General features: G+C 48.7%; 1 protein-coding gene across 1 annotated transcript in view; it reads left to right on the plus strand.

The window, feature by feature from the left end:
- Window positions 1–25,512, plus strand: part of cfap299 (cilia and flagella associated protein 299) — a gene marked incomplete at both ends in the record, with an annotated part of 81,017 nt that overhangs the window by 46,051 nt on the left and 9,454 nt on the right. Inside the window, one exon of the mRNA XM_080003759.1 lies at window positions 17,065–17,207. Coding sequence (XP_079859885.1) covers window positions 17,065–17,207 — 143 coding nt within the window. The remainder of the gene's footprint in view (window positions 1–17,064; window positions 17,208–25,512) is intronic.

The following is a 25,512-nucleotide window of genomic DNA, read 5'->3' on the forward strand; positions in this document are numbered from 1 at the left end:
TTATGAATTATGATCACTGGAACGTCTAGATTTAGAAAATCTTTTTCCAAGTCAGTCTTTGGATTATTAAACCAGTCGTACCCTTTAGCTTCGGTCCTAAGCAGATTCCAGAAAATGTCGTACGTCATACGTCAATGTCTCTCTTTGGACTCTGAGAACGAGTTAGTTAGAAACCAACCCACTTGTGACGACCAGGTCGAAGGACTCTGTGCGCCATCGGAGCTGACGCCAGGACGGGGGCAAACCCTCCATGGACTTCCACAACCTGGCCCGGGACCTGGAGAACAACTGGACCAGCCCGCCCAGCGACAAGGAGGCCGAGATCCGCAGCGAGAGCTCGGGGAAGAGGCGTAGCAGGAATGTGCAGTAACAGCTCAGAACATTGAAGGTTCCTGGTGGTTCCGCCCGACGGCCAGATGGTTCTTCTCCACACCGCTGCCGGGTCAGTACACAGACCTGCAGTCAGTAGAAATGGAGCAATATTAAGACATTAAAACCCTTAGTCTCACTTCATCTGACAAAAGCACAAGCAAAGCCTGTCCAAGAGCAACAGGGTGGAGAATAATTACGTCTCGGGGTTTTTCTTTTTTTTTTTTTTGTGGTGAGTATGTGTGAGGAGGTGATGCAGGGGACACCTCTCCATCAACATCCTTGGCTTTTTTCCTCCTCGTCTCCGTTCATCATTTTCCTTTTCGCTCTCTTGATTTTCACACCTCGGCTGAGGGGTAAAATGGCAGGAGCCCAGGTCGCCCCGAACCCCCTACCGCGGTCACTGGGAATTCATACCTCGGACGGCTACTGGCTCTCATCCACTAGTGGAAAGTGCCCTTCGCTGCGGTTCTCGCTGCCAAATCAGCCATCACCTTGTGTTTTAACACCCCGACGCTAAGAAGGTAGCGGCTGCGGGGTCTAAATATACAGATTGTTGACCTCTTCCCGGCTGAGCGCTGCAGGACGGCCCTGTGCCGTGGCCGGGCGACGACTCGGAGCGGGAAAGGATTCTGGACCAGTTACACTTGGCAGATGCACCAAGGCAACGTGTCAATGTTTGTGTTAGAAGGATTGCTGAACCTCGCTCAACCTCGCTCAACCTCGCTCCCTCGCAGAACAGTGGACAGGTGCCGGCAGCGGTCGCTCCGGACCGAGGCCTCGGACGGTCCAGCTTCAGGTCTTGGGGTCCAACCCCCGAGGAGCTGCGGTCCAAGCCGCAGGCCTCGATGGGTCGAGCCCAACCCGAGACCGCTGGAGCCGGAACCCGAGTAAAGACAGGAGTCGCGTTAATAGTCTTCAGCCATTCTTCGCTTTTCTTTTCGGTGACTGAAGGTGAAATAAATGAGATCCGGTCCAAGACAGAGCAGACAAAACGTCAAGACTGAGACCAGACTCGGCGTCTCCCTGTTTGACTGCGGTTCCATACGGTTCACTGTGTTGGTGTCTGTAGGGTTTTACATTCTTTGATCTGGAACCTGGAGGCTGGCCTCCTGCAGACCTTCCAGCCGCCAAAGTCAGTGTCTTGTTACCGTAGTAACTCCTTCTCTGACGTTTGTTTATTTTAGATAAACAACCGTCCTGTGTAGCTGTTTACAGCGATCAGCAACAACATTAAAGCAGTGACAGGTGAAGTGAATAACATTGATCATCTGGTTCCAATGGCACCTGTCAAGGGGTGGAATATATTATAATTATATATATATACTGTTATATATTATTATTATTATATATATACTGTTATATATATATACTGTTATATATTATATATACTGTTGTATATTATTATTATTATTATATATATACTGTAATATATTATTATATATATACTGTTATATATTATATATGAGGCAACAAGTGAAGAGTGAGTTGTTGAAGTTGATGTGTTGGAAGCAGCGTAAGGATCTGAGCCACTTTGACAAGGAGCACATTGGGCGAGGCACCAGGTCTCTGGAGGTTCCAGGGACCAAAGTGTCACCATCACAGCACTTGGAAACACATTTTTACAAGCTCTACTAATTATCCACAATATTCAATGTTCAGTGTTCAACCTTCCGCCTGTAAATCTCCTCTTGAGACTGCAGCTACACCCAACACATATTACGTGCTTCCGCATCTTTGACACCTCCATCAATCCCTGAATTCTCGGGTCAAGGTCAAAATCTAAACCAACTCACACTGGCTAGGTTTAGGACTGGCCAGTTTTCCTATCATTGGAGTTTCTAGTAAATGCACTTTTCATTGACGACAAACCGCAATTACTAAAAGAATGTCGTTGGAAAATACAATAAAACATGACAAACTCATGACAAACTGCATGAGGGCCGTTTTCCCTTCATACCGTCACAATGATACATTACCTGAGAATTGTCATAAAACCTGATCTTTCCTCAGATTGTATCCCCGCCATCTACATCTCCAACCATGACATCCCTTCTATCTATTTAAATCTCCGTCATAAAAGGATAGAGCATGGAGGCCTCATATGAGGAAATGAAGGTCAGATGTACAGCTGTGCCTTTTGTAGCTGCTAGGACTGTGTTATTAGTACCGTTTGGCCTTGAGAAGCGATGATTTATGTGTAGGAGGGCTAGGAGGGAGGGTTAGGGAAAGGCATTAGGGCTTGTTTACGAAATGGAAATTGCTCTTGATTGTAGCACAATAGGCCATTGTGTTTAGGGCACAGTCACAAGTAGGAAGTAGAATAACCTCCTCCAGCACTTTCCTATTGTAACCGTGGCTCATGCCATCACCTTGCGTCTTGCCATCCTCCCCAACTGACTTCTGGGTGAACGCTGTGGTCACCAGAGCTCTGGAGATCTGGAAGTGCTGGTGGATTCCTGGGTCCACGACCAGGAATCCACCGAATGTCGGGCACAGATGCTGGTTAGTGAGGCCCATGTGCTCAGGCTGGTGTTGATGTGGTTGTTTAGGAAGTTCCTCTTTGTTTCTGAGCTGAAACCCCGAGAGGAGCGCGGGGGTCTGCCGTGAAGTGGCCGCTGACCGATATAACATTTAATTTCCCGCACTCCAAAATCTGTTAAAACATCCGTCTCAAATAACAGGAAGGGAGGGCACTCAAAAATAAAGTTGTTTGTGGCGGCCCAAGTCCGTGCCCACTTTAGAAACCGAGGCCCCTGCGTAATTTCTGTGCAGCTGGAATGTGGCTAAATGTGTATGATAGTTTGAACTACAGTGCAATGATTTGTCTCCAAGGTGACAAGTGACAAGTGTTTGGGACCCACCAAGACGAGGTCTTTCTGTTTCCACTGCTGTGGTTTGCTGCTTTAGGATGTTTGTCATGTAGATCCCCAGAGGAGCGGACAGAAAAAAGCAAAGTTCCATAGATTTGATGGCCTCTGTTTGTTTACCTGCCGTACAGATGTAGCCGCAGCAGCAGAACCGTAAACACCGTATTCTGACTCAAGCGCTGCGATATACAACAAAGTGACAGCTTTTTCTGTGTTGAAGCAATCGTGAAACACAAGGAGTCTGGGTTGGAGACCTGGACTCCTGAGGCCCAGTTTTCATTCATCAATCCCCGTATAAAGTAACGTACAGAATACATTGACTTACACGACACTGTTTGGACGGATGTGTAGTGTCTCATGGCTTCCTATTGTTTCTACTTTCTGCTGTTTGTAGTTCCTGTAACAATTCAGTTGTGGGACGATCTGTCTGCGGGTCCTTCCTCCATTCATTCCTTCCTCCCGTCATGGTCCAGACGGGGGCTGTGCATGAAGGGTGATTTTGGCAGTTGCCATTAGTCCATGCATATGGATTGTGAAGTCCGAGGACCCTCCTGGCGTCGTGATGGTCTGTTTACCAAGACGACCTGCGAAAACTCTGACGTTATGACTCGAGACAACTGAGTAATGTGACGTTTCCCAGGCCGGGTCTCTGTGTTTATCTGTATCGTCACTCTTTTTCGAGCGTATCACTTTCAATAAAAAATTACCTTAAGGCGATATCTCGAGGCTGCTCCCACAGATGTGACAGTGTCTGCCTCGGATGGTGAAACCACGGCGTTCGCTGAGAGCGATGAAAGGTGCAGGCGTTACGACGGCTCGGGTTTCTTTCTTCCTCCAAGAAAGCACGCAAAACCCAAAAACAAAGGTGGGGAGAACCTGGGAACTTTGATGTCTGGGGCGCCGGAACAGATTCCCGATAAAAGCTTGTTTTACAAATCTCAGGTTGTTGCCGGTGAGGCGCACCTGCACAAGCAGCGTTCTGCCAGTAAGCACTTTGGGTTTCACCTCCATCTCGGGTCCCATTTGGAAGGAAGCTTGTTCAGAGGCATTTAGTCGCATCCCAATGGTTTTAAACCACCCTTAATGGTTTTCTAGATTTTATTGTGGCTATAAACACATTTTTCTGGACTCCAGTTAACGCTACATAGTACACTTCTAATTGGGGTGTAAAAGTCATTTATTGCCCTGCGGTAGTCAAGTTAGATTATTCCCTCTCCAACCTTACTGTGTAATGTCTGTTGAAAAATGTCTTTGTTGAAGGAAAACACTCCTCAAGTGATCCTATCGTGGTTTTCTTTATTTTCCTCTGTTTGAATGTGGTCCTGCTCCTGTGGTTCAGCGTCCGAGCAGAATGCTTTTGGACTTTTCCGAAGCTACAAGGCCCAAATCGAGGCACAGACACAAGTACCGAGCACACGATGAACCAGTTCAGCGGCACTTGGACCGCGCTGCCAATCAAATCGCCGCAATATTGACTTTACCATCAACTGTTTGTTTACGACTAAGATGTACTGATGATTACCACACAACAGAAGACCTCCATACAGCATCTACGTAAGATCACATCTGGATTCGGCTCCTTCTCAGAGGCACGTTGGCTTTACCGTACCCGTTCAGGCGTTGTGACGCTCCATGTCTTCTTTTTACGCAGAAAGGCTTTCCAAACAATAGTGGGGCTTGTTTCATTTTTCTTTCCCAGCTGACCCATGGGAAAGAGTTCTTCATTAGCTTGCAGAATGGATTCTGGTTCCCAAGGCGTCAGGACTTTCTCAAGGCCGGCTCATAAAAGGGTGTGCGGTAATAAGCCTGGACACGACTCAGGCCTCGTGATCAGCGAAATCAGAGACACAAGGAAGATGGGAAGTGGGGACTAACGGGTAAGCTGGCCAGAGAAGTGTCGATGAACATGAGGATCACCAGATAAAAAATGGAATCACCAAAGCACGTGTTACTAATCATTTGACCTTTGTAACTTTTATGCATATGGTGCATTTATGTATTGGCAAACTCCGATGGTTAACAGAGCGTAACGCTCTGAGAGGGCTCTGGTAGAAATCATCACCTGAGTTCAAAAGTTCAGCATTCTGCCATTAGGGGCCACAAGAAGGACCATTTTGAGTTTGGAGGTCGGGAACCTTTGTAAGGGACGGCTCTGACTCTCAAATCCACAGACCTATGTCCAACCACCTCAAAGCAGCAGGTTGCTTTGAAGGCACCAAGGGTACATCATGTACCGACGGTTGATAATAATGGTGATAGTCAAGCTACGAATAAAACACAGAATTCTGACATGGTTGACTTGGACGCAGGTTTTCTGAGAAGCTTGTCTCTGACCACGTCACACTAGACTGGTAAGAACGGTCGACTGGTGTTCCCCATGTCCCGTGTCTGGCTAAAATGTCTAAAAATCCATAATGTCCACTTTCAACAAGCTCTTATATTGTTTTGCGCTGCTCCTTATATATAATATAAACATGTATTCTGCTTCCCAATAGTAATTTGAAAACCAATGGAATGTGGGAAACGATTGGAGTGGAGGGGGAGGAGGGGATATGGCCGCTCGGTCACTTTGGTGTCTGAGATCTGTGCCCGCTATGGCTTTGACTGATTTGTGTTTGCGCCGCATGTGCCAGGCCTGCCTGCTATTCTCAACCTGTAATTCCTCCCCGAATTCAGGCATGCGACTAATTTAGCGTAGGGAGCGTAGGTTTTTTTTTCTGCTTTCCCTCTCCTCCTATTCGTCTGCGCAGCAGGCTCTGCTGGTAAGTGATGCCACCTGTCAGGCTGACAGCTCATTCTGCCGGCGAGAAACGACCTTTATCAGCTGCAGTTGTGGGGGCGAGGGAATGTCTGGCACCTGCCAGCGATTTTAAACTTTTGAACCTCGCACAACAGGTTGTTTTTGCTGTTCCAGCAGTTCAAGTCAAACCCCAAGCATTTTATCTTGTCATTTGTAATTTTAGATTTGACTCATAGACAAACACATTTTTTCATAGGGAACTTCGAGTGTAGAAGCCAGTTTTCCCGTGTTTCTACTGTAGCTCTTGGCTCGTGGACTCGGACCAGTTTGTGGACGTGGTCTTGACCGTCCATGGGAAGACATGAAGGGTAAACTGTCGCGCTCAGCTCCAACCTGGAGATAAGGTCTGAAAATGCTGGAAATGTGCGGGTTTGTGTTGAATAAACCAGGCCTTTTCTGAGGAGTTATGTAATGCTTTGCTCACGTCACTTTGAGTAATAGTTGAAAAGCGAACTACTAGATGCTTCATGCATGTTGACTTTCGATATCGACTTTTTTTTAAGTTTTCAAAACGCACAGTGCTCTGGTGGTCTGTGCTTCTTGTTCTCAGATTTTCTCTAAAAATTACAAATGTGAAAAAAGATGGGATTCAAAGGTAGTTCAGTGAAAGCATAAAGTGTGGCTATATAGAGAGCCCAACTAAAGAGGTTTTAATAGAATTTCTAAAACACAGATTGCGAAACGCAGGATAGCATTTTCTGATCCTCTCTTCCCTGTAATTTGAACGATGTGGGTTCAAGCCACTTATTTTGTGGGAACAGATTTTACTGGCGAGTTCTCCGAAAAAGCTGCGAGGAGGCCGGCAGAGCCGCGGGTCGAGCCGCTGCCTTGCCCTCCCAACTGATCGACCAAACTTCTTCCCCTTTGGTATCTGGCCGCGGTTGTCCCGTCTCCATGGCTAACCTCACTGGGCGTGGCCGACCAGCAATTGGCCGTGCCTCCGTCGCAGTGGGAGGACACCTGCCGCTGGAGCCGTTTAATCTCCGGGAGAAGAAACTGGAACGCAATCTGTTTGTGGACACAGATGGAGAGAAAGTGAGGTAAACAACTGGCCCAAATCCTGCTGTTCCTACACCAACATCTAAACAACATCCATACGGCGGATATTTGAACATCCTGTCTTTAACAAGGCGTGCGTGACATAAAGGTGGGTAAACGGCGTTTAGTTCGGAGGGCCTATTTATAGCTGATGGTCACTAGTTATTTTATGAACCAGCTCTCATTCTGTATGTTGAAGATGTTTTGCAGTTCCAGTGTCTTCTTCATCTCACTGTCCTGCCCCGTGGTGACATTTCCATATTAAGCATACACAAACTGTCTACCCAAAATGCCACAAAAACGTATTTTGTCTTTTCACCCATAGCGACCCTTCAATGGATACAACCCTAAACATCTCCAGACCTGCCAACCTGACACTTCACAATGACTGACAATGGTCTGTTCTACACCAGGATTACCCAACTTCATCTTCCGTGATTTCCTAATAACAATATTTGCACAGCATGACAAATTTAGAATATATATATATATATATAAATATATATGTTTGTGTGAAAGACCGGACATGCTCTGTGGAGAGCTTCAAGCAAATACGGATATAATGTTTAACCACTGCGCGAGAAGTCCTTTTGAACGGTTAACTGGAGCATTTTTGCTCCTTGCGCCAAGACATCTGTCTGGTGACACGCCCTGTAATTATAAACTAAAGGAAATGCCGTCTTTTGATTATTTTCATCCCTGTTCCATGCATGTGCGCACACAATCGGGCCTGTTGGGGCCATTATGACAAGAAAGGAGCCCGACCGGAAACGGAGAGGCGGTTTTTTGGCGTGGTGGGGGGTATCCCTGCGATGCGACGGCCCAGGGACAGAAATAAGACTCAATAACGTTTGATGTCACTACAGACACTGATCATCGTGTTAACATGTCAGAGCTTTTCGGGAAATGGCTTATGTATTCCGCTTCCAAAGAAACCGTAGACGAAGACCTATTTTTAAATTTTGACTTGAACATTCAACAGCTCTTTGGCTGTTTCTCTGCAGCTCGTCGGCCGGGAAGGTGTCCAGGGCGGGCGGTGTGGGAGCTGGGTTCAGGCTGTCCCTGGTCCGGGTGGAGTGATTTGGATGTGATGTGATGGAGCTCAGACAGCCCTGTGCAAACAGCTTGCAGCCTTATCTAGGAGGCATGCCGCCCCCGCCGCGCTCTGACCGACCGCACAAAGGCACCGCGCCCACTGAACGTACAGGAGGGTGTTCCTTTATCTCGGTCATCTTGTCTTTTCACAAAGCTGCTGAATAGCTCCATCCATCACTGATAGAAAACAGGGGTTGCACGACGACTGATCTTTGAAAGTCTGATTTCTCTGTCATGGAGGTTGACGAGTCGTTTTATGATGTCATTACATACTATTCAACACTGAACTTGTTTTGAAAAGATTTTGCTCCCGGCAGACGGATGGCTCATTAATATATTCAATAACAGAGCATTACATTACATTTAGCAGACGCTTTTATCCAAAGCGACTTACAATTATTCAAACACCGACGGATGCAGCCATCAGGAGCAATGAGTGGTTAAGTGTCTTGCTCAAGGACACTACAGCATGCTAGCAGGAGGAGCCTGGGATCAAACCAGCAACCTTTAGATTACTAGACCACCAGCTCTACCGCCTGAGCTACCGCCCCCCAGAGCAAAGGAGATTCGTTGGTTGGACTTGAACCAAAATGAACCTGAGCTGTGTGGTAGAACTGCACGGAAAGTTCCACTCGGTACAAAATAGCAAATGGTATAAAACAAAGCTGTTCCTTCAGTGGTTCCACAATTACAGCCAAACGGCTGCTCTATCTCTACTCCCCCCCCTCTACCTTTATCTACTCTGCCTCTTAATATCAATATCTTGATGAAAGTTGATGATATTAATTGATTTGTTTAATTCATTGAGACCTACAATGTAGAATCTGACGTGATGTGTTGGTTTCGTGGTGTGAGTGTAGTCAGGCCGTGCACAGCGTCCTGGCTGAGTGCCCACAGATGTGTGGGTACGTGCGCTCTCTGGCTCCCACATCCTGCAGGATGTGTAATTGGGGTCGATCCCCGCGGACGCACAACACCTCGGCACATATGGTTTCCACCGTCGCATCTATCGCCCGGGCCGGCTCAGTGAAGTCACTTCCAAGGCAAATAAGCAACGAGTAACCCCCAACCCCACACCAACCCCCACCCTGCTGCTGCTCAACAGGAACCCCCCTGAAGCCCCCTAAACACACACAGACACACACACACACACACACACACACTTTTTCACAAATCACTGCAGCAAAGCACATACTTTTTAAGAAATACTCACATTTACACTGATACACACACACTGAGAGACTCACCTTTCTTATGCACCTTTGTTTGCACAGCACACACACACACACTTTCACTCTTTTTCACAAATCGGTGCAATCAAGCACACACTTTTGAAGAAACACATTTAGACTAATACAAACACACGCACACACATGCACAAACATAATGGACACACACTCTTACAATGCAGACACGCCCCTTTTCTCTTGCCCTTTTTTGTGAGGCACACACACACACACACACACACACATGCTCCCCTGAAGGAATATCTAAAAAGGGGCGCAGAAAGGCGTACTCCCACCTAAAACATTCCTGTCGTCCGGCCGTGTTTTCATTGCCCCAACAAATTTACACAGTTGTTAGTGATGGCCTGGGATTCCTGCTCAGCAGAACCACCAATAATAAACACTGAGCAGCTGGCACCGCAAGACACCTGCAGCCTGACAGGGAGGATTGTTCCCAGGACCGGGGGGGACAGGGGGAAGGCTGGGGGACGACCGGGGTAGAAGGACTGGGGTAGGACCATGGGAAGTGGAATGGGGTAGGAACACTGGGGTAGGACCAGGAGAGGAGGATACAAGGACTGGGGTATGACCATGGGAGGAGGACCGGGGTAGAAGGTTTGGGGTAGTACCAGGGGAGGAAGAGCGCAATAAGAGGACTGGGGTAGGACCATGGGAGAAGGACTGGTAGAGGACTGGGGTTGAAGCAGGGGAGGAGGACTTGGGGACCAAGACTGGGTCAGACCAGTAAAGGAGGACTGGGGATAAATCAGGGGAGGACTGGGGGAGGATCAGGGATGGAGGACTGGGGAAAGAGGACTGGATGAGGGCTGGGGGAGGAAGACTGGGGGAAGATCAAGGGAGGACTGGGGGGACAGGGGGGTAGGGCTCAGGTATCTGGCAAGACTTCTTCAGGGAGATCACTGGGAATTTGACTCAATTTGTGCTGCCAGATGCAGATGGTCGGGTCAGGATTTGGCGTAAACCACATGAATCAATGGCTCCATCCTACCTGGTACCAACGGTTCCGGCTGCTGCTGGTGTCATGGTGTGGGGAAGGTTTTCTTGGACACATTAGGAGCTTAAGACGAGCTGAGCATGGTTTAAATGTCACCGCCTACCTGTGTATTGTTGATGACCATGTGTTTCCCTTTATGGCCACCGTCCAGCCATCTTCTAATGCTACCTCCAAAAGGACAACGCTCTTTGTCCCAAAGCCACAACATCTCAAGCTGCGTCCACCAACATCACAATAAGTTCAGATCTCAACACGACAGAGAACCTTTGGTACAGTACCCTTTAAAGGTGGTGATGATAAAGTGGACGCTGAGGGGCAAATTCACAAGGGATTCCGTGTTGCTTTTCGTCTTATTTTCACAGGTTCAACGACCGCAAAAGGGCCGCATAACCTGCGCAAATAACACGAAAAGCAACCGTGTACTTCACAAAGCAACCGCAAACAGTGAAACGCACCCCTAACTGCGCTGCCAGGAATATAGCGTCTCAGTGCGCCGGTGCTATTTGCACGTATTTAAATTAGGTAATACACATAAGTTTATGGCAAAATTGGCCCCTGTCTATGCAAATGAGCCTTGTTGAGTATTTAAATTTATTGAAAGGATAGCCCCAGAAGATGTAGCATCTCATTTTTGAGGGGGTCTTATAGACATAAAAAATAAGACAAATACGAACGGAAAAAAAAACAGCATTGCATCAGAAACATCCACTGCAAATACACATAAACAGACAGACCCGCTCCCCCCTCCCACCCACGCCCCCAGCCCTCAGCTGTTAGACAGGAAAGATTGGACACAATGACCCGGATAATAAATCAATTACAACAGCGTAAAGAGCCATTGAAGCCTCGTCTTACGTAAGTTCACACCAAATTAAAAGCATAAACGGGTGATTTCCAGGATGAGAAATCAAAGAAGTCCTGAAGCAGCGGAACGAGGTGATGGATCTCAGAAGAAGAGGAAGACGATTCCGGTCGGATGGAGCTTTGCATTGGAATGACCTGCGTCCGGGGACGGAGAGGAAGGGAAGCTGCCAGTGGATGTGTAACAAGAAGATCTACATGGAAGCAGAAACATTTGCAGATGGGAAGGGCTTTTCAAATGAACACATTTGAAGATGAACTGTACCCAGTGAAATTTTTTTGCAACCAATTAAAGTACAGGGACAGTTAAGGGAAAATGAAATTTTGTTCTGAGTTTTTCACACCACAGAACAATGTATTTAACAACCCAGTCAAATTTGAATTATTAAAAAAATCGCTAAGTATATAAAATTAGGTTTTGAAAAACAACGGGTGTTCCCTCCGTTCTGAGACGCCGGGGCGTGTCCCCTGAGGACGCTGAAACCACGCCCAATTGCGTTAATCGTTTATTAATATATAAATGTTTGCATTGGACATTAACGTGCATGTTTACATTTCTGCTGAACCCAGTCCTGTGTTTATAGTTGCTCACCTCAAAGCGCTGCTGTGGGACTGTCTGGTTGTGGGACTGTCTGACTGTCTGGCTGCAGGACTGTCTGACTGTCTGGCTGTGGGACTTTCTGGCTGTGGGGCTGTCTGGCTGCAGGACTGTCTGACTGTCTGGCTGTGGGACTGTCTGGTTGTGGGACTGTCATGACTGTCTGGCGGTGGGACTCTCTGGCTGCGGGACTGTCTGGCTGCAGGACTGTCTGTCTGCGGGACTGTCTGTCTGCGGGACTGTCTGGCTGCAGGACTGTCTGGCTGTCTGGCTGTTGGACTGTCTGGCTGTGGGACTTTCTGGCGGTGGGACTGTCTGGCTGCGGAACTGTCTCGCTGCGGAACTGTCAGGACTGTCTGGCTGTGAGACAGTCTGGCTGTGGGACTGTCTTGCTGTGGGACTGTCTTGCTGTGGGACTGTCTTGCTGTGGGACTGTCTGGCTGTGGGACTGTCTGGCTGTGAGACAGTCTGGCTGCGGGACTGTCTTGCTGAGGGACTGTCTGGCTGCAGGACTGTCTTGCTGTGGGACTCTTGCTGCTGGACTGTCTGGCTGTGGGACTGTCTTGCTGAGGGACTGTCTCGCTGCGGGACTGGGACAACATTAAGGGGCCTAAGACGAGTGTCAGAGGTTCTGATGGACAATGTCAACATAATCATTAATATTAACTGAGAAGCGAATATTCTTCTGACCTTAAATGTAAAACAATGAATAGAGCGATGGAGTGAACTCAGACGACCAGATGTTCTTTTTATGATATAATCGACGTGGGGCTGAAAGGAGAGTTCAGGGTCAATCCAGAGTCCACGACATTTGAAAGAATCAACTTTATCAATCATTGCAAAAAAAATCCAATTCACGAACACCGGCGCTAACAGCAGCGCCAGGTTAGAGTAACTGAAGGGCGGATAAGGGGCGTCCTGTTTCAGGAACTTGTGAGGCACTGTGTGATGTTGTCTTCTTTTGTCCTCCACTTCAATTCATGCAGGCCCATCGCTGGAGGGGGGGGGGGGGGTGTTGGGGTTCAATGCCCCCCACCCCACCCCCATGGCGCATCGCATGCCCCCCCACCCGTACCCAGATGTGTAATGGAAATGGACGATTGGAGCGGAGTACTCCACTTTCCGCCTCGGCTGCGGCGCCCTCTCCATTAAACATTTGGGCTTTCCTCATTCCCTGTTTTCCAAACCATACAGATAAAAACAGTGTTTTTATTTGAGACTTTTTTTATTTACCCATTTCCTAATTAAAGAAATCCAAAAAAGCCATGTCTGCAGCGCCATTACAAGCCATGCGTCTCCTTCCCTCTGTCATTGTCCCGCCTGCTGTGTTCTTGGCCCAAAGCCACATGGATACTTGCAAACTGACACAAAACGAGCAAATCGCACTCAGGGGCAAAACTTTATGGACGTGTTTGTGCCATCATGTCACTAGCCCCATGTCTTTTGTGAGGCGGAGGAGGAGACGGGGGCAATTGATGCGCAATTGATGGTGTTATAAGCGGCGACAATTCACTCTGTGTGATTTTGCCCCTGAGTGTGGGGCCCTGGCTGAGGGAACCGCTCCCTCTCTCCTTCCACTGGAAGAAAGGATGGATTGATGGATGGATAGGCATTGGACAATGCAACGGGGTTAAATATCTCCCTCCATCAGTGTGTACACACACTTGAGACACACACACACACACACACACACACACACACACACACACACACGCACACACACACACACACACACACACACACACACACACACACACACACAGCAGCCTCCTACCACAGGAGCTCAGGTGGTCTCAGCTTTGTGTTGCCACCTGTAGGACTGTGTCTCGGTACAAAGCAGCGTCAGAGTGTGTGTCGGCTCCTGTTTAGCTGGGATTTGTAAAACCCTCTTTTAGCCACGGGGCTTTTGAAAGATTAGCGCGGGGGAGCAAACTGCATCTGTTTAGATCCCGGGGATGGCGGCGGCGTTTTCACAGACCAGGCTGGTTACGACCGTCCACGGCGTTCAGGTTCCCCCCCCGTCCCCCCTCGTCCCTGTACGTAAACATCTCCGTATTGTGTTTTTTTGGGGGGTTTTTTGTACTTTTTCTCGCCGGAGGGCGTGGCGCCCACGGGGCCTCCAAGACCCTCTGTTGTGCTTGTTAATTGCGGGGATCACGGACTCAAAGGGAACATCCCGGCCCAGTGCGGCCCCTGGCTTACGTGACCTGCGTCTCAAGGTCACGGCTGTTTTTCCGGCGTTTGAAATTTCAACTGCGAGCACGGATTAGGGGGGGGGGGCACGGAGGCCCCGCCTTCGGGTGTGGGGCTGGGACTCACTCTCTCTCTCTCTCTCTCGCTCGTCCCCGCGCCACGTGAGGTCACGGGACCCGCGGGTGCTGATGACCCACGGGGGACCTGCGTTGCGCCGCCGGCTTTGGTTTTGTGTTTTTTTTTTGAGTTTTGGTCCCGGTTGGGGGTCCCCGGGCGGGGGATCGGCGTCGCTCATTTTTGCCAATAAAGACGAGCGGGAGCGAAGGGCGAGGGTGGAAGAAGTACTCCGGGCTTTTACTCGAACAACCTGACAGGAAGTGACTCCGGTAAGAGTGGAAGTACCTCATTGCTACTTCTACATGAATAAAAGAACTCGCTCTTAATTGTACTTAAAAGTACTTTTCACACCCAGTGCCCTGGTATAACAGAGCATTGAAAACCAAAGATCCACTCCCTTTCCGTGGAGTTAGAAGTGGAGTGGGAGAGTGAATGAGGAGGAAAAGTTTTAAAAAGGAAAAAAAAAAAGACTGAACATATACTCAAGTATAAAGAAATACTTGAAGAGTTGCTTCAGTACTTGTACTCTGTTACTTTCCATCATGGTCGCAGCTGATGCCTTTTCCACGTTGCTCTCAGTCTGCACCTGGTCAAACGTTTGACACATGGAGAGAGAGAATCTTTCTTCTCCTCCTTCCCATTCTTCTACTCTCCTTCTCCCCCTCTTCCTCTCCTGCCTTTTCTTCTTCTTCTCCTTCTTCTCCTTCTTGTTCTTCTCCTTCTTCTCCTCCATCCTCTTCTTCTCCTTCTCCTTCTCATTCTCCTCCTTCTTCTCCTTCTCTTTCTACTCCTCCTTTTCATTCTTCTCCTCCTTCTTCTTCTTCTCCTTCTCCTTTTTCTTCTCCTTCTCCTCCTTCTCCTTCTTCTCTTCCTTCTTCTGCCTTTCTCCTTCTTCTCCTTCTCCTTCCTCCTCTTCTCCTCCTTCTCCTCCTCCATCTTCTTCTCCTTCTCCTCCTTCCTCCTCTTCTCCTCCTTCTCCTCCTCCATCTTCTTCTCCTTCTCCTCCCTCTTCTCCTTCTCCTCATTCTTCTTCTTCTCCTCCTCGAGGATCTGGAGCTCTGCTTATCTCTCCATCCAGTGGGATGGTCCTGGCGTCCTGACAGCAGAGCAGATCACAGCAGATCATCCGGCTCCGTTCCCGTGAGGGGCCGACCGTGAGGCTGGGGGCCGACCGTGAGGCTGGGGGCCGACCGTGAGGCTGGGGGCCGACCGTGAGGCTGGGGGCCGACCGTGAGGCTGGGGGCCGACCGTGAGGCTGGGGGCCGACGAGGGACGTGTGCAGGCTCGGTGTAAACACGGCAGGGGGACACAAAGACCCCTCGCTCCGTCCACAGAGCCATGAAAGTCTCCCCGTCTTTAATCTCGGCGACGGCAGACAAAACACCCTCTTCACACCTCGGAGTGTGTGTGCGGTGCTCGGCGTTATCGCCTCCATCCAGTCCACATGAAAGGAGTGTTTGATGTTTTGATGTTCCTCCGTCGCCCGACGGGGCTTTCGCGCGGCTCGCCTTTGGTTGGCTTTTGTGAGAGCGCGGTGAGTCAGTCGCCCGTCATCCTTTGGTCCCGGGAGCCCGGAGCGGTGGTTGCCCCCAGGTGACTTGGTGAGGTTTGCTGCTTTACAGGAAAAGGGTTTGGGCGTCGATCCAGCGATCAAAGCCCAAAAAAAGGCGGATTGGTCCAAACTGGGCCAGTAGGTCAGTGTTCCACTGGTCCTTGTAAAACCCTTAAGTTATTCAAGACGCTGCATGACAAATTACCAGCTTACGTCGCTGATGAAATAAGGCGCAGCCGGCGGTCAGACAACTCCACGGCACCACGCGCCTATTTAAGCAGCCGGTCCCTCTTGCCCTTCCTGCTTTACCTCCTGCTTCCTGCACCTTGCACCCTCCACCTCCCCTTTCTCCACCTGCTCTACTCTTATATCCAATGGGGGATTTGAGCTCTTGCTGTACGCCTCGCCGGGAGTGATGAGCAGTCGAGCCCGGACGCCAAACTCAAACGATGCAGGATTCATGGAGAAAAGTTCATTCAAAATCATTTGCATGGTGCCTCATAGAAAGCGGCCATTTCAAGTCACTAGTTTGTGACTTATCCTGTGATACAGTGATGCCACTGGGCGGGCAACTCATTGAACTATAAATTTATGGAATTGGCCTCATTAGCCGATATGAAACTAGTTCCTGGTCAATCAACCAGCCAAACCCGTCCTCTACGTATTCTTGAGCAGCGCTTCACCGATGGGAAGGGTGCCGCTTTGAATAGAGACAAATGTTCCCAAATGCCAGTGGTTCTCAACATGGGGACCGGGAATCCCCAGGGGGTCCATCAAGAGGTTCCAAAGGGTCCTCGGCTAAATCATTACTAGTCAAACTCAACTGCTAATTTATTTCCAATATGGTACAGAATGTCCAATAATGACTTATCTCTCTGGCTGCTGCTCGGATTGGATCCCAGAGATAAATCTGATCGGATGATCAGACCCTTGATATGAAAAAGTTTGGGAATCACTGAAGTAAGCTGCTGTGTCCTCAGCGGGTCCTCTGCTGTTTCATGCTAAATATTACACCTGCTGCTCCTTCACCACCACCACCGCCACCACCAGCGGCAGCGTAGGTGTTTTGGAGCACGAAGCCCCGGGACTCAACCCGAGTCCCACTCACATGTCTGGGCAGGATATTCTGCCGGCGTCCCCCCACGCCCTGCTCCACATGGCAGGCTGACGGGGGCTGGATCCTTTCTGTTCCGGTCGAATTCGGAGCAAAGTATTTCTATTTGTAACTGATCCCCTCTATCTCTCCATTGCGAACCGAAGATATTGGTCCTGGTGGCTGTGCTGTTAGGGTTATTTACTCAGCGTCTCCTCTCTCTCTCTCTTTTTACAGACCATTATTTTCATAAGGGACCGAAACGCTTCTGGAAACGAAATATCTGCCTATATAGACTACGCCCACAGGCTCCAAACCGAAGATTTTAAGCCATACTTCAGCGGAAAGAAGAGGCTCATGCCAAGACGGTCGGATTTAAGGTGAGCCTGCTTCCATCGTAACCTGTCCACGTTGGTCGGGGAGCCTGTGAGTTGAGTGGGATTTGACAAGATTTGAGGGGTATGGAAATCTTATTATTGGGATTATAGATTCAGCTTGACGTGAGAGCAATGGGCCTGGACGGAGCTCCACAAAGGGCCAGTGTGGTTAGCGTGGACAGGGCCAGCCATTGTGGCTTCCACATACTGCACAGGATCTCCTGTCCACACAGATGGGAGACAAATATACTGTGCGATGTACGGAGCTAAGAAAAGACTAGCGCTGAGTGCGTCCCCGCCGGTCACATAGGGTTAGAATGACACGGAGCGATGTGGCCACAAAGTTTGGACATTTTACTATTTATAGGCTTTACATGTGCTGGTTGTTATTTAATTCAATCTCTTATCTTTCTGACGTTATTTCAGAAGGCCTCTATGATACGGGGCCTTCAACCCTCATCCCCTGAATGTTCCACTGACATATGACTTGATGCTGTTTGTGGTGGTGACAAGTACATGGTTGAATTGGTAATCTGTACCATTATTTTGCCCCAAAGTAAAATCCTGTATTTATTCTGCTGCCTCCTTATAAGAAACCGCCATTCAATGTATTTGGGCTCCGCACGCGCTCCTCCATATGAGGTTTCCATTGTTGGAGGTGCGGACCGCCACCAACAGGATGAAGGAGGAACATTCACAAAGAAGAAGACCAAATATCTCCACCGCCTCGGGTGACCAAGAAAACCAAACGAATCAATGGATCAGAAGAAGTGGAAGCGGCGTCTTGGGTCAAGAGAGGCGCAGACGTTGGGAAATAACAGGACGCTGCAGTTTCCAGTGTTAATTCTTCTGGGATCCTCGTGGACGTAGTGAGGTTAAACATGTCCTTGGGTGGGTCCATGCGACCGGGACGGCTCCGCTCCGACCCGCTCCCCTGGGGTCGGGGATTGGAACCCGGGACCTCGCAGCGAGGGCGCGACCTCGAGCCTTCACACCCGGGCGTCGCCGTGTTTCTGCGTACCTCGGATTCCTGCGGCGTCCGTCCTCCATCGGCACCGAGACAAATGTTCAGGGTGGTGTTAAGCGGCCCGCTAGGTGGAGCGCGTCCAGATAACAACACCTCCCGACGCCCGCCCACCTCCGCTGGCAGCGCGCCGTCCTGCATTCCACATGCCCTCGAAGACTAACACAGCCCCCGCCTTTCGGAGCGGCGCGAGAAATCTCACGAGAACAAACGCACCTGGATGTGAGAGGCGGCGCTGCACGTTCAGGTTCATGTTCTCACTTGGGCCAAACAACCAGCACCAGCACCACCAGCACCACCAGCACCACCAGCACCACCAGCACCAGCACCAGCACCACCAGCACCAGCACCACCAGCACCACCAGCACCACCACCAGCACCACCAGCACCAGCACCACCAGCATTAGCACCAGCACCAGCACCACCAGCACCACTAGCACCACGTCTTCTCCAGGATGAAACCAAACAATGATGAAGGGATGAAACCGGAATCAGAATCTGTTTATTGGGCCAAGTTCATTTTCACATAGAAATCCTGAACATGATGAAGGGATGAACCCGGGACATGATGAAGGGATGAACACAGAGCATGATGAAGGGATGAAGAACCGGAAAATGATCGAGGGATAAAACCAGAACATGATGAAAGGATGAAACCAGAACACGATGAAGGGATGAAACCAGAACACAATGAAGGGATGAAACCAGAACACCATGAACTGATGAAACCAGAGCAAGGTGAAGGGATGAAACCAGAACATGATGAAGGGATGAACCCGGAACATGTTGAAGGGATGAAACGGGAACATGATGAAGGGATGAAACCAGAGCACGATGAAGGGATGAACCCGGAACATGATGAAGCGATGAAACCGGAGCATGATGAAGGGATGAAACCAGAGCATGATGAAGGGATGAACCTTGAACATGATGAAGGGATGAAACGGGAACATGGTGAAGGGATGAAACCAGAGCATGGTGAAGGCATGAAACCGGAACATGATGAAGGGATGAACCCGGAACATGATGAAGGGATGAAACTGGAACATGATGAAGGGATGAAACTGGAACATGATGAAGGGAAGAAACTGGAACATGATGAAGGGATGAAACCAGAACATGATAAAAAGATGAAACCAGAACATGATGAAGGGATGAACCCGGAACATGATGAAGGGATGAACCCGGAACATGTTGAAGGGATGAAACGGGAACATGATGAAGGGATGAATCCAGAGCACGATGAAGGGATGAACCCGGAACATGATGAAGGGATGAAACCGGAGCATGATGAAGGGATGAAACCAGAGCATGATGAAGGGATGAACCCGGAACATGATGAAGGGATGAAACGGGAACATGGTGAAGGGATGAAACCAGAGCATGGTGAAGGGATGAAACCGGAACATGGTGAAGGGATGAAACCGGAACATGATGAAGGGATGAACCCGGAACATGATGAAGGGATGAAACTGGAACATGATGAAGGGAAGAAACTGGAACATGATGAAGGGATGAACCCGGAACATGATGAAGGGATGAAACGGGAACATGGTGAAGGGATGAAACCAGAGCATGGTGAAGGGATGAAACCGGAACATGATGAAGGGAGGAACCCAGAACATGATGAAGGGATGAAACTGGAACATGATGAAGGGAAGAAACTGGAACATGATGAAGGGATGAACCCGGAACATGATGAAGGGATGAAACCAGAACACGATGAAGGGATGAAACCAGAGCACGGTGAAGGGATGAAATCAGAGCATGGTGAAGGGGTGAAACTGGAACATGATGAAGGGATGAATCCGGAATATGATGAAGGGATGAAACCGGAACATGATGAAGGGGTGAAACGGGAATATGGATGAAGGGATGAACCCAGAGCATGATGAAGGGATGCAAAAAATGGAAAATGATCGAGGGATAAAACCAGAACATGATGAAAGGATGAAACCAGAACACGATGAAGGGATGAAACCAGAACACGATGAAGGGATGAAACCAGAACACCATGAACTGATGAAACCAGAGCAAGGTGAAGGGATGAAACCAGAACATGATGAAGGGATGAAACGGGAACATGATGAAGGCATGAAACGGGAACATGATGGAGGGATGAAACCGGAGCATGATGAAGGGATGAAACCAGAACATGATGAAGGGATGAAACAGGAACATGATGAAGGGATGAAACGGGAACATGATGGAGGGATGAAACCGGAGCATGATGAAGGGATGAAACCGGAACATGATGAAGGGATGAAACCAGAGCATGATGAAGGGATGAACCCGGAACATGGTGAAGGGATGAAACCAGAGCATGGTGAAGGGATGAAACCAGAGCATGGTGAAGGGATGAAACCAGAGCATGATGAAGGGATGAACCCAGAACATGATGAAGGGATGAAACCAGAGCATGATGAAGGGATGAACCCAGAACATGATGAAGGGATGAACCCGGAACATGATGAAGGGATGAACCTGGAACGTGATGAAGGGATGAAACCAGAACACGATGAAGGGATGAAACCAGAACACGATGAAGGGAAGAAACCAGAGCATGGTGAAGGGATGAAATCAGAGCATGGTGAAGGGGTGAAACCGGAACATGATGAAGGGATGAATCCGGAATATGATGAAGGGATGAAACCGGAACATGATGAAGAGATGAAACCGGAACATGATGAAAGGATGAACCCGGAACATGATGAAAGGATGAACCCGGAACATGATGAAGGGATGAACCCAGAACATGGTGAAGGGATGAACCCGGAACATGATGAAGGGATGAAACTGGAACATGATGAAGGGATGAAACTGGAACATGATGAAGGGAAGAAACTGGAACATGATGAAGGGATGAAACCAGAACATGATAAAAAGATGAAACCAGAACATGATGAAGGGATGAACCCGGAACATGATGAAGGGATGAACCCGGAACATGTTGAAGGGATGAAACGGGAACATGATGAAGGGATGAAACCAGAGCACGATGAAGGGATGAACCCGGAACATGATGAAGGGATGAAACCAGAGCATGATGAAGGGATGAAACCAGAGCATGATGAAGGGATGAACCCGGAACATGATGAAGGGATGAAACGGGAACATGGTGAAGGGATGAAACCAGAGCATGGTGAAGGGATGAAACCGGAACATGATGAAGGGATGAACCCGGAACATGATGAAGGGATGAAACTGGAACATGATGAAGGGAAGAAACTGGAACATGATGAAGGGATGAACCCGGAACATGATGAAGGGATGAAACGGGAACATGGTGAAGGGATGAAACAAGAGCATGGTGAAGGGATGAAACCGGAACATGATGAAGGGATGAACCCAGAACATGATGAAGGGATGAAACTGGAACATGATGAAGGGAAGAAACTGGAACATGATGAAGGGATGAACCCGGAACATGATGAAGGGATGAAACCAGAACACGATGAAGGGATGAAACCAGAGCACGGTGACGGGATGAAATCAGAGCATGGTGAAGGGGTGAAACCGGAACATGATGAAGGGATGAATCCGGAATATGATGAAGGGATGAAACCGGAACATGATGAAGGGGTGAAACGGGAATATGGATGAAGGGATGAACCCAGAGCATGATGAAGGGATGCAAAAAACGGAAAATGATCGAGGGATAAAACCAGAACATGATGAAAGGATGAAACCAGAACACGATGAAGGGATGAAACCAGAACACGATGAAGGGATGAAACCAGAACACCATGAACTGATGAAACCAGAGCAAGGTGAAGGGATGAAACCAGAACATGATGAAGGGATGAAACGGGAACATGATGAAGGGATGAAACGGGAACATGATGGAGGGATGAAACCGGAGCATGATGAAGGGATGAAACCGGAACATGATGAAGGGATGAAACAGGAACATGATGAAGGGATGAAACGGGAACATGATGGAGGGATGAAACCGGAGCATGATGAAGGGATGAAACCGGAACATGATGAAGGGATGAAACCAGAGCATGATGAAGGGATGAACCCGGAACATGGTGAAGGGATGAAACCAGAGCATGGTGAAGGGATGAAACCAGAGCATGGTGAAGGGATGAAACTGGAACATGATGAAGGGATGAAACTGGAACATGATGAAGGGATGAAACCAGAGCATGATGAAGGGATGAACCCAGAACATGATGAAGGGATGAAACCAGAGCATGATGAAGGGATGAACCCAGAACATGATGAAGGGATAAACCCGGAACATGATGAAGGGATGAACCTGGAACGTGATGAAGGGATGAAACCAGAACACGATGAAGGGATGAAACCAGAACACGATGAAGGGAAGAAACCAGAGCATGGTGAAGGGATGAAATCAGAGCATGGTGAAGGGGTGAAACCGGAACATGATGAAGGGATGAATCCGGAATATGATGAAGGGATGAAACCGGAACATGATGAAGAGATGAAACCGGAACATGATGAAAGGATGAACCTGGAACATGATGAAAGGATGAACCCGGAACATGATGAAGGGATGAACCCAGAACATGGTGAAGGGATGAAACCAGAACACGATGAAGGGATGAAACCGGAACATGATGAAGGGATGAAACTGGAACATGATGAAGGGAAGAAACTGGAACATGATGAAGGGATGAACCCGGAACATGATGAAGGGATGAAACCAGAACACGATGAAGGGATGAAACCAGAGCACGGTGACGGGATGAAATCAGAGCATGGTGAAGGGGTGAAACCGGAACATGATGAAGGGATGAATCCGGAATATGATGAAGGGATGAAACCGGAACATGATGAAGGGGTGAAACGGGAATATGGATGAAGGGATGAACCCAGAGCATGATGAAGGGATGCAAAAAACGGAAAATGATCGAGGGATAAAACCAGAACATGATGAAAGGATGAAACCAGAACACGATGAAGGGATGAAACCAGAACACGATGAAGGGATGAAACCAGAACACCATGAACTGATGAAACCAGAGCAAGGTGAAGGGATGAAACCAGAACATGATGAAGGGATGAAACGGGAACATGATGAAGGGATGAAACGGGAACATGATGGAGGGATGAAACCGGAGCATGATGAAGGGATGAAACCGGAACATGATGAAGGGATGAAACAGGAACATGATGAAGGGATGAAACGGGAACATGATGGAGGGATGAAACCGGAGCATGATGAAGGGATGAAACCGGAACATGATGAAGGGATGAAACCAGAGCATGATGAAGGGATGAACCCAGAACATGATGAAGGGATGAAACCAGAGCATGATGAAGGGATGAACCCAGAACATGATGAAGGGATAAACCCGGAACATGATGAAGGGATGAACCTGGAACGTGATGAAGGGATGAAACCAGAACACGATGAAGGGATGAAACCAGAACACGATGAAGGGAAGAAACCAGAGCATGGTGAAGGGATGAAATCAGAGCATGGTGAAGGGGTGAAACCGGAACATGATGAAGGGATGAATCCGGAATATGATGAAGGGATGAAACCGGAACATGATGAAGAGATGAAACCGGAACATGATGAAAGGATGAACCTGGAACATGATGAAAGGATGAACCCGGAACATGATGAAGGGATGAACCCAGAACATGGTGAAGGGATGAAACCAGAACACGATGAAGGGATGAAACCGGAACATGATGAAGGGATGAAACCAGAGCATGGTGAAGGGATGAAATCAGAGCATGGTGAAGGGGTAAAACCGAAACATGATGAAGGGATGAACCCAGAGCATGATGAAGGGATGAAAAAACGGAAAATGATCGAGGGATAAAACCAGAACACGATGAAGGGATGAAACCAGAACACCATGAACTGATTAAACCAGAGTAAGGTGAAGGGATGAACCCGGAACATGATGAAGGGATGAAACCAGAGCATGATGAAGGGATGAACCCGGAACATGATGAAGGGATGAAACCGGAGCATGATGAAGGGATGAAACCGGAGCATGATGAAGGGATGAAACGGGAACATGGTGAAGGGATGAAACCAGAGCATGGTGAAGGGATGAAACCGGAACATGATGAAGGGATGAAACCAGAACATGATGAAGGGATGAACCCAGAACATGATGAAGGGATGAACCCGGAACATGATGAAGGGATGAAACCAGTACACGATGGACGGATTAAACCAGAACACGATGAAGGGATGAAACCAGAACACGATGAAGGGATGAAACCGAAACATGATGAAGGGATGAACACGGAACATGTTGAAGGGATGAAACGGGAACATGATGAAGGGATGAAACTGGAACATGATGAAGTGATGAAACGGGAACATGATGAAGGGAAGAACCCGAAAAATGATGAAGGGATGAACCCGTATTGGGATGAAGGGATTGAATGAGTAATGTAAAAAGTATGAGGAGGTGAGATGTCCTCCTCTTTTACTCGGGGCCTCCCCTCCCTCTCCCCTCTCTATCCCTCCCTCTATCTTTGACCCCCCCCCCCCCCCCCCCCTCTCTCTCTCTCTCTTTGGAACAATAACAGCCAGTGTGGTTACCTCTAAGAGGGAGCAGATGCTGGAGTCGCTGCCCACTCAGCGCACACAGACGCACCAAACCTCTCCGCCACCGCAGGGCCTCGGGATCCTGCCCCCCCCCCCCCAGCCACAAGGAACGCCGCCCTCCCCCTCCTCCTCCACCTCCAGCAGGGTGGATAGGTTCAGGAGTGGCTGATCTGAGGGAAACCCAAGCCCTGGTCTGGCCTCCAGGCACCGGAGGGCGTTTCGGGGCGATTCCAAAAACACAAAACACAATCGACATCATTGAAATTATTTTTGAAACAATATTTGTGGTGTCGGACGACGGGCGCCGAGCAGGCTCCCTGATGAGCCTGTTCTCACGTCGCCACCGCAGTCCAAGACCCAGAGTTCCACTCCAGCGTCCAGGTTTTCCCTCGATGCTCAAACCCTTTTCCTCAAAGTTTTCCTCCTTCTGACTCATTGATTGGTTGTTTTGGTCTCGTCGAGGTGCTGCTGCGTGTTTCATGCTTTTTTATTGTCGATCTTCATCCATGTCGACAGTTTACCGACCGCAACTGGCGACGCCGCTTCAGCTAATTCCCTCCTTGAGCGTGGCGGACCCCGCCGCCAACCATGTAACAATGGAAGAGGAGCACATGCAGCACGCAGATACACTCAATGGATGTATTAAGACATATTTTATACATTGAAGGTATAAAATATGTATTTTATTTTTTTATAAATACATTTTTAAAAATATATATTTTTAAGTGAAATAAATC

This window comes from Zeus faber (genome assembly GCF_960531495.2).
Source record: "Zeus faber genome assembly, chromosome: 7".
In the NCBI taxonomy this organism is placed as follows: domain Eukaryota; kingdom Metazoa; phylum Chordata; class Actinopteri; order Zeiformes; family Zeidae; genus Zeus; species Zeus faber.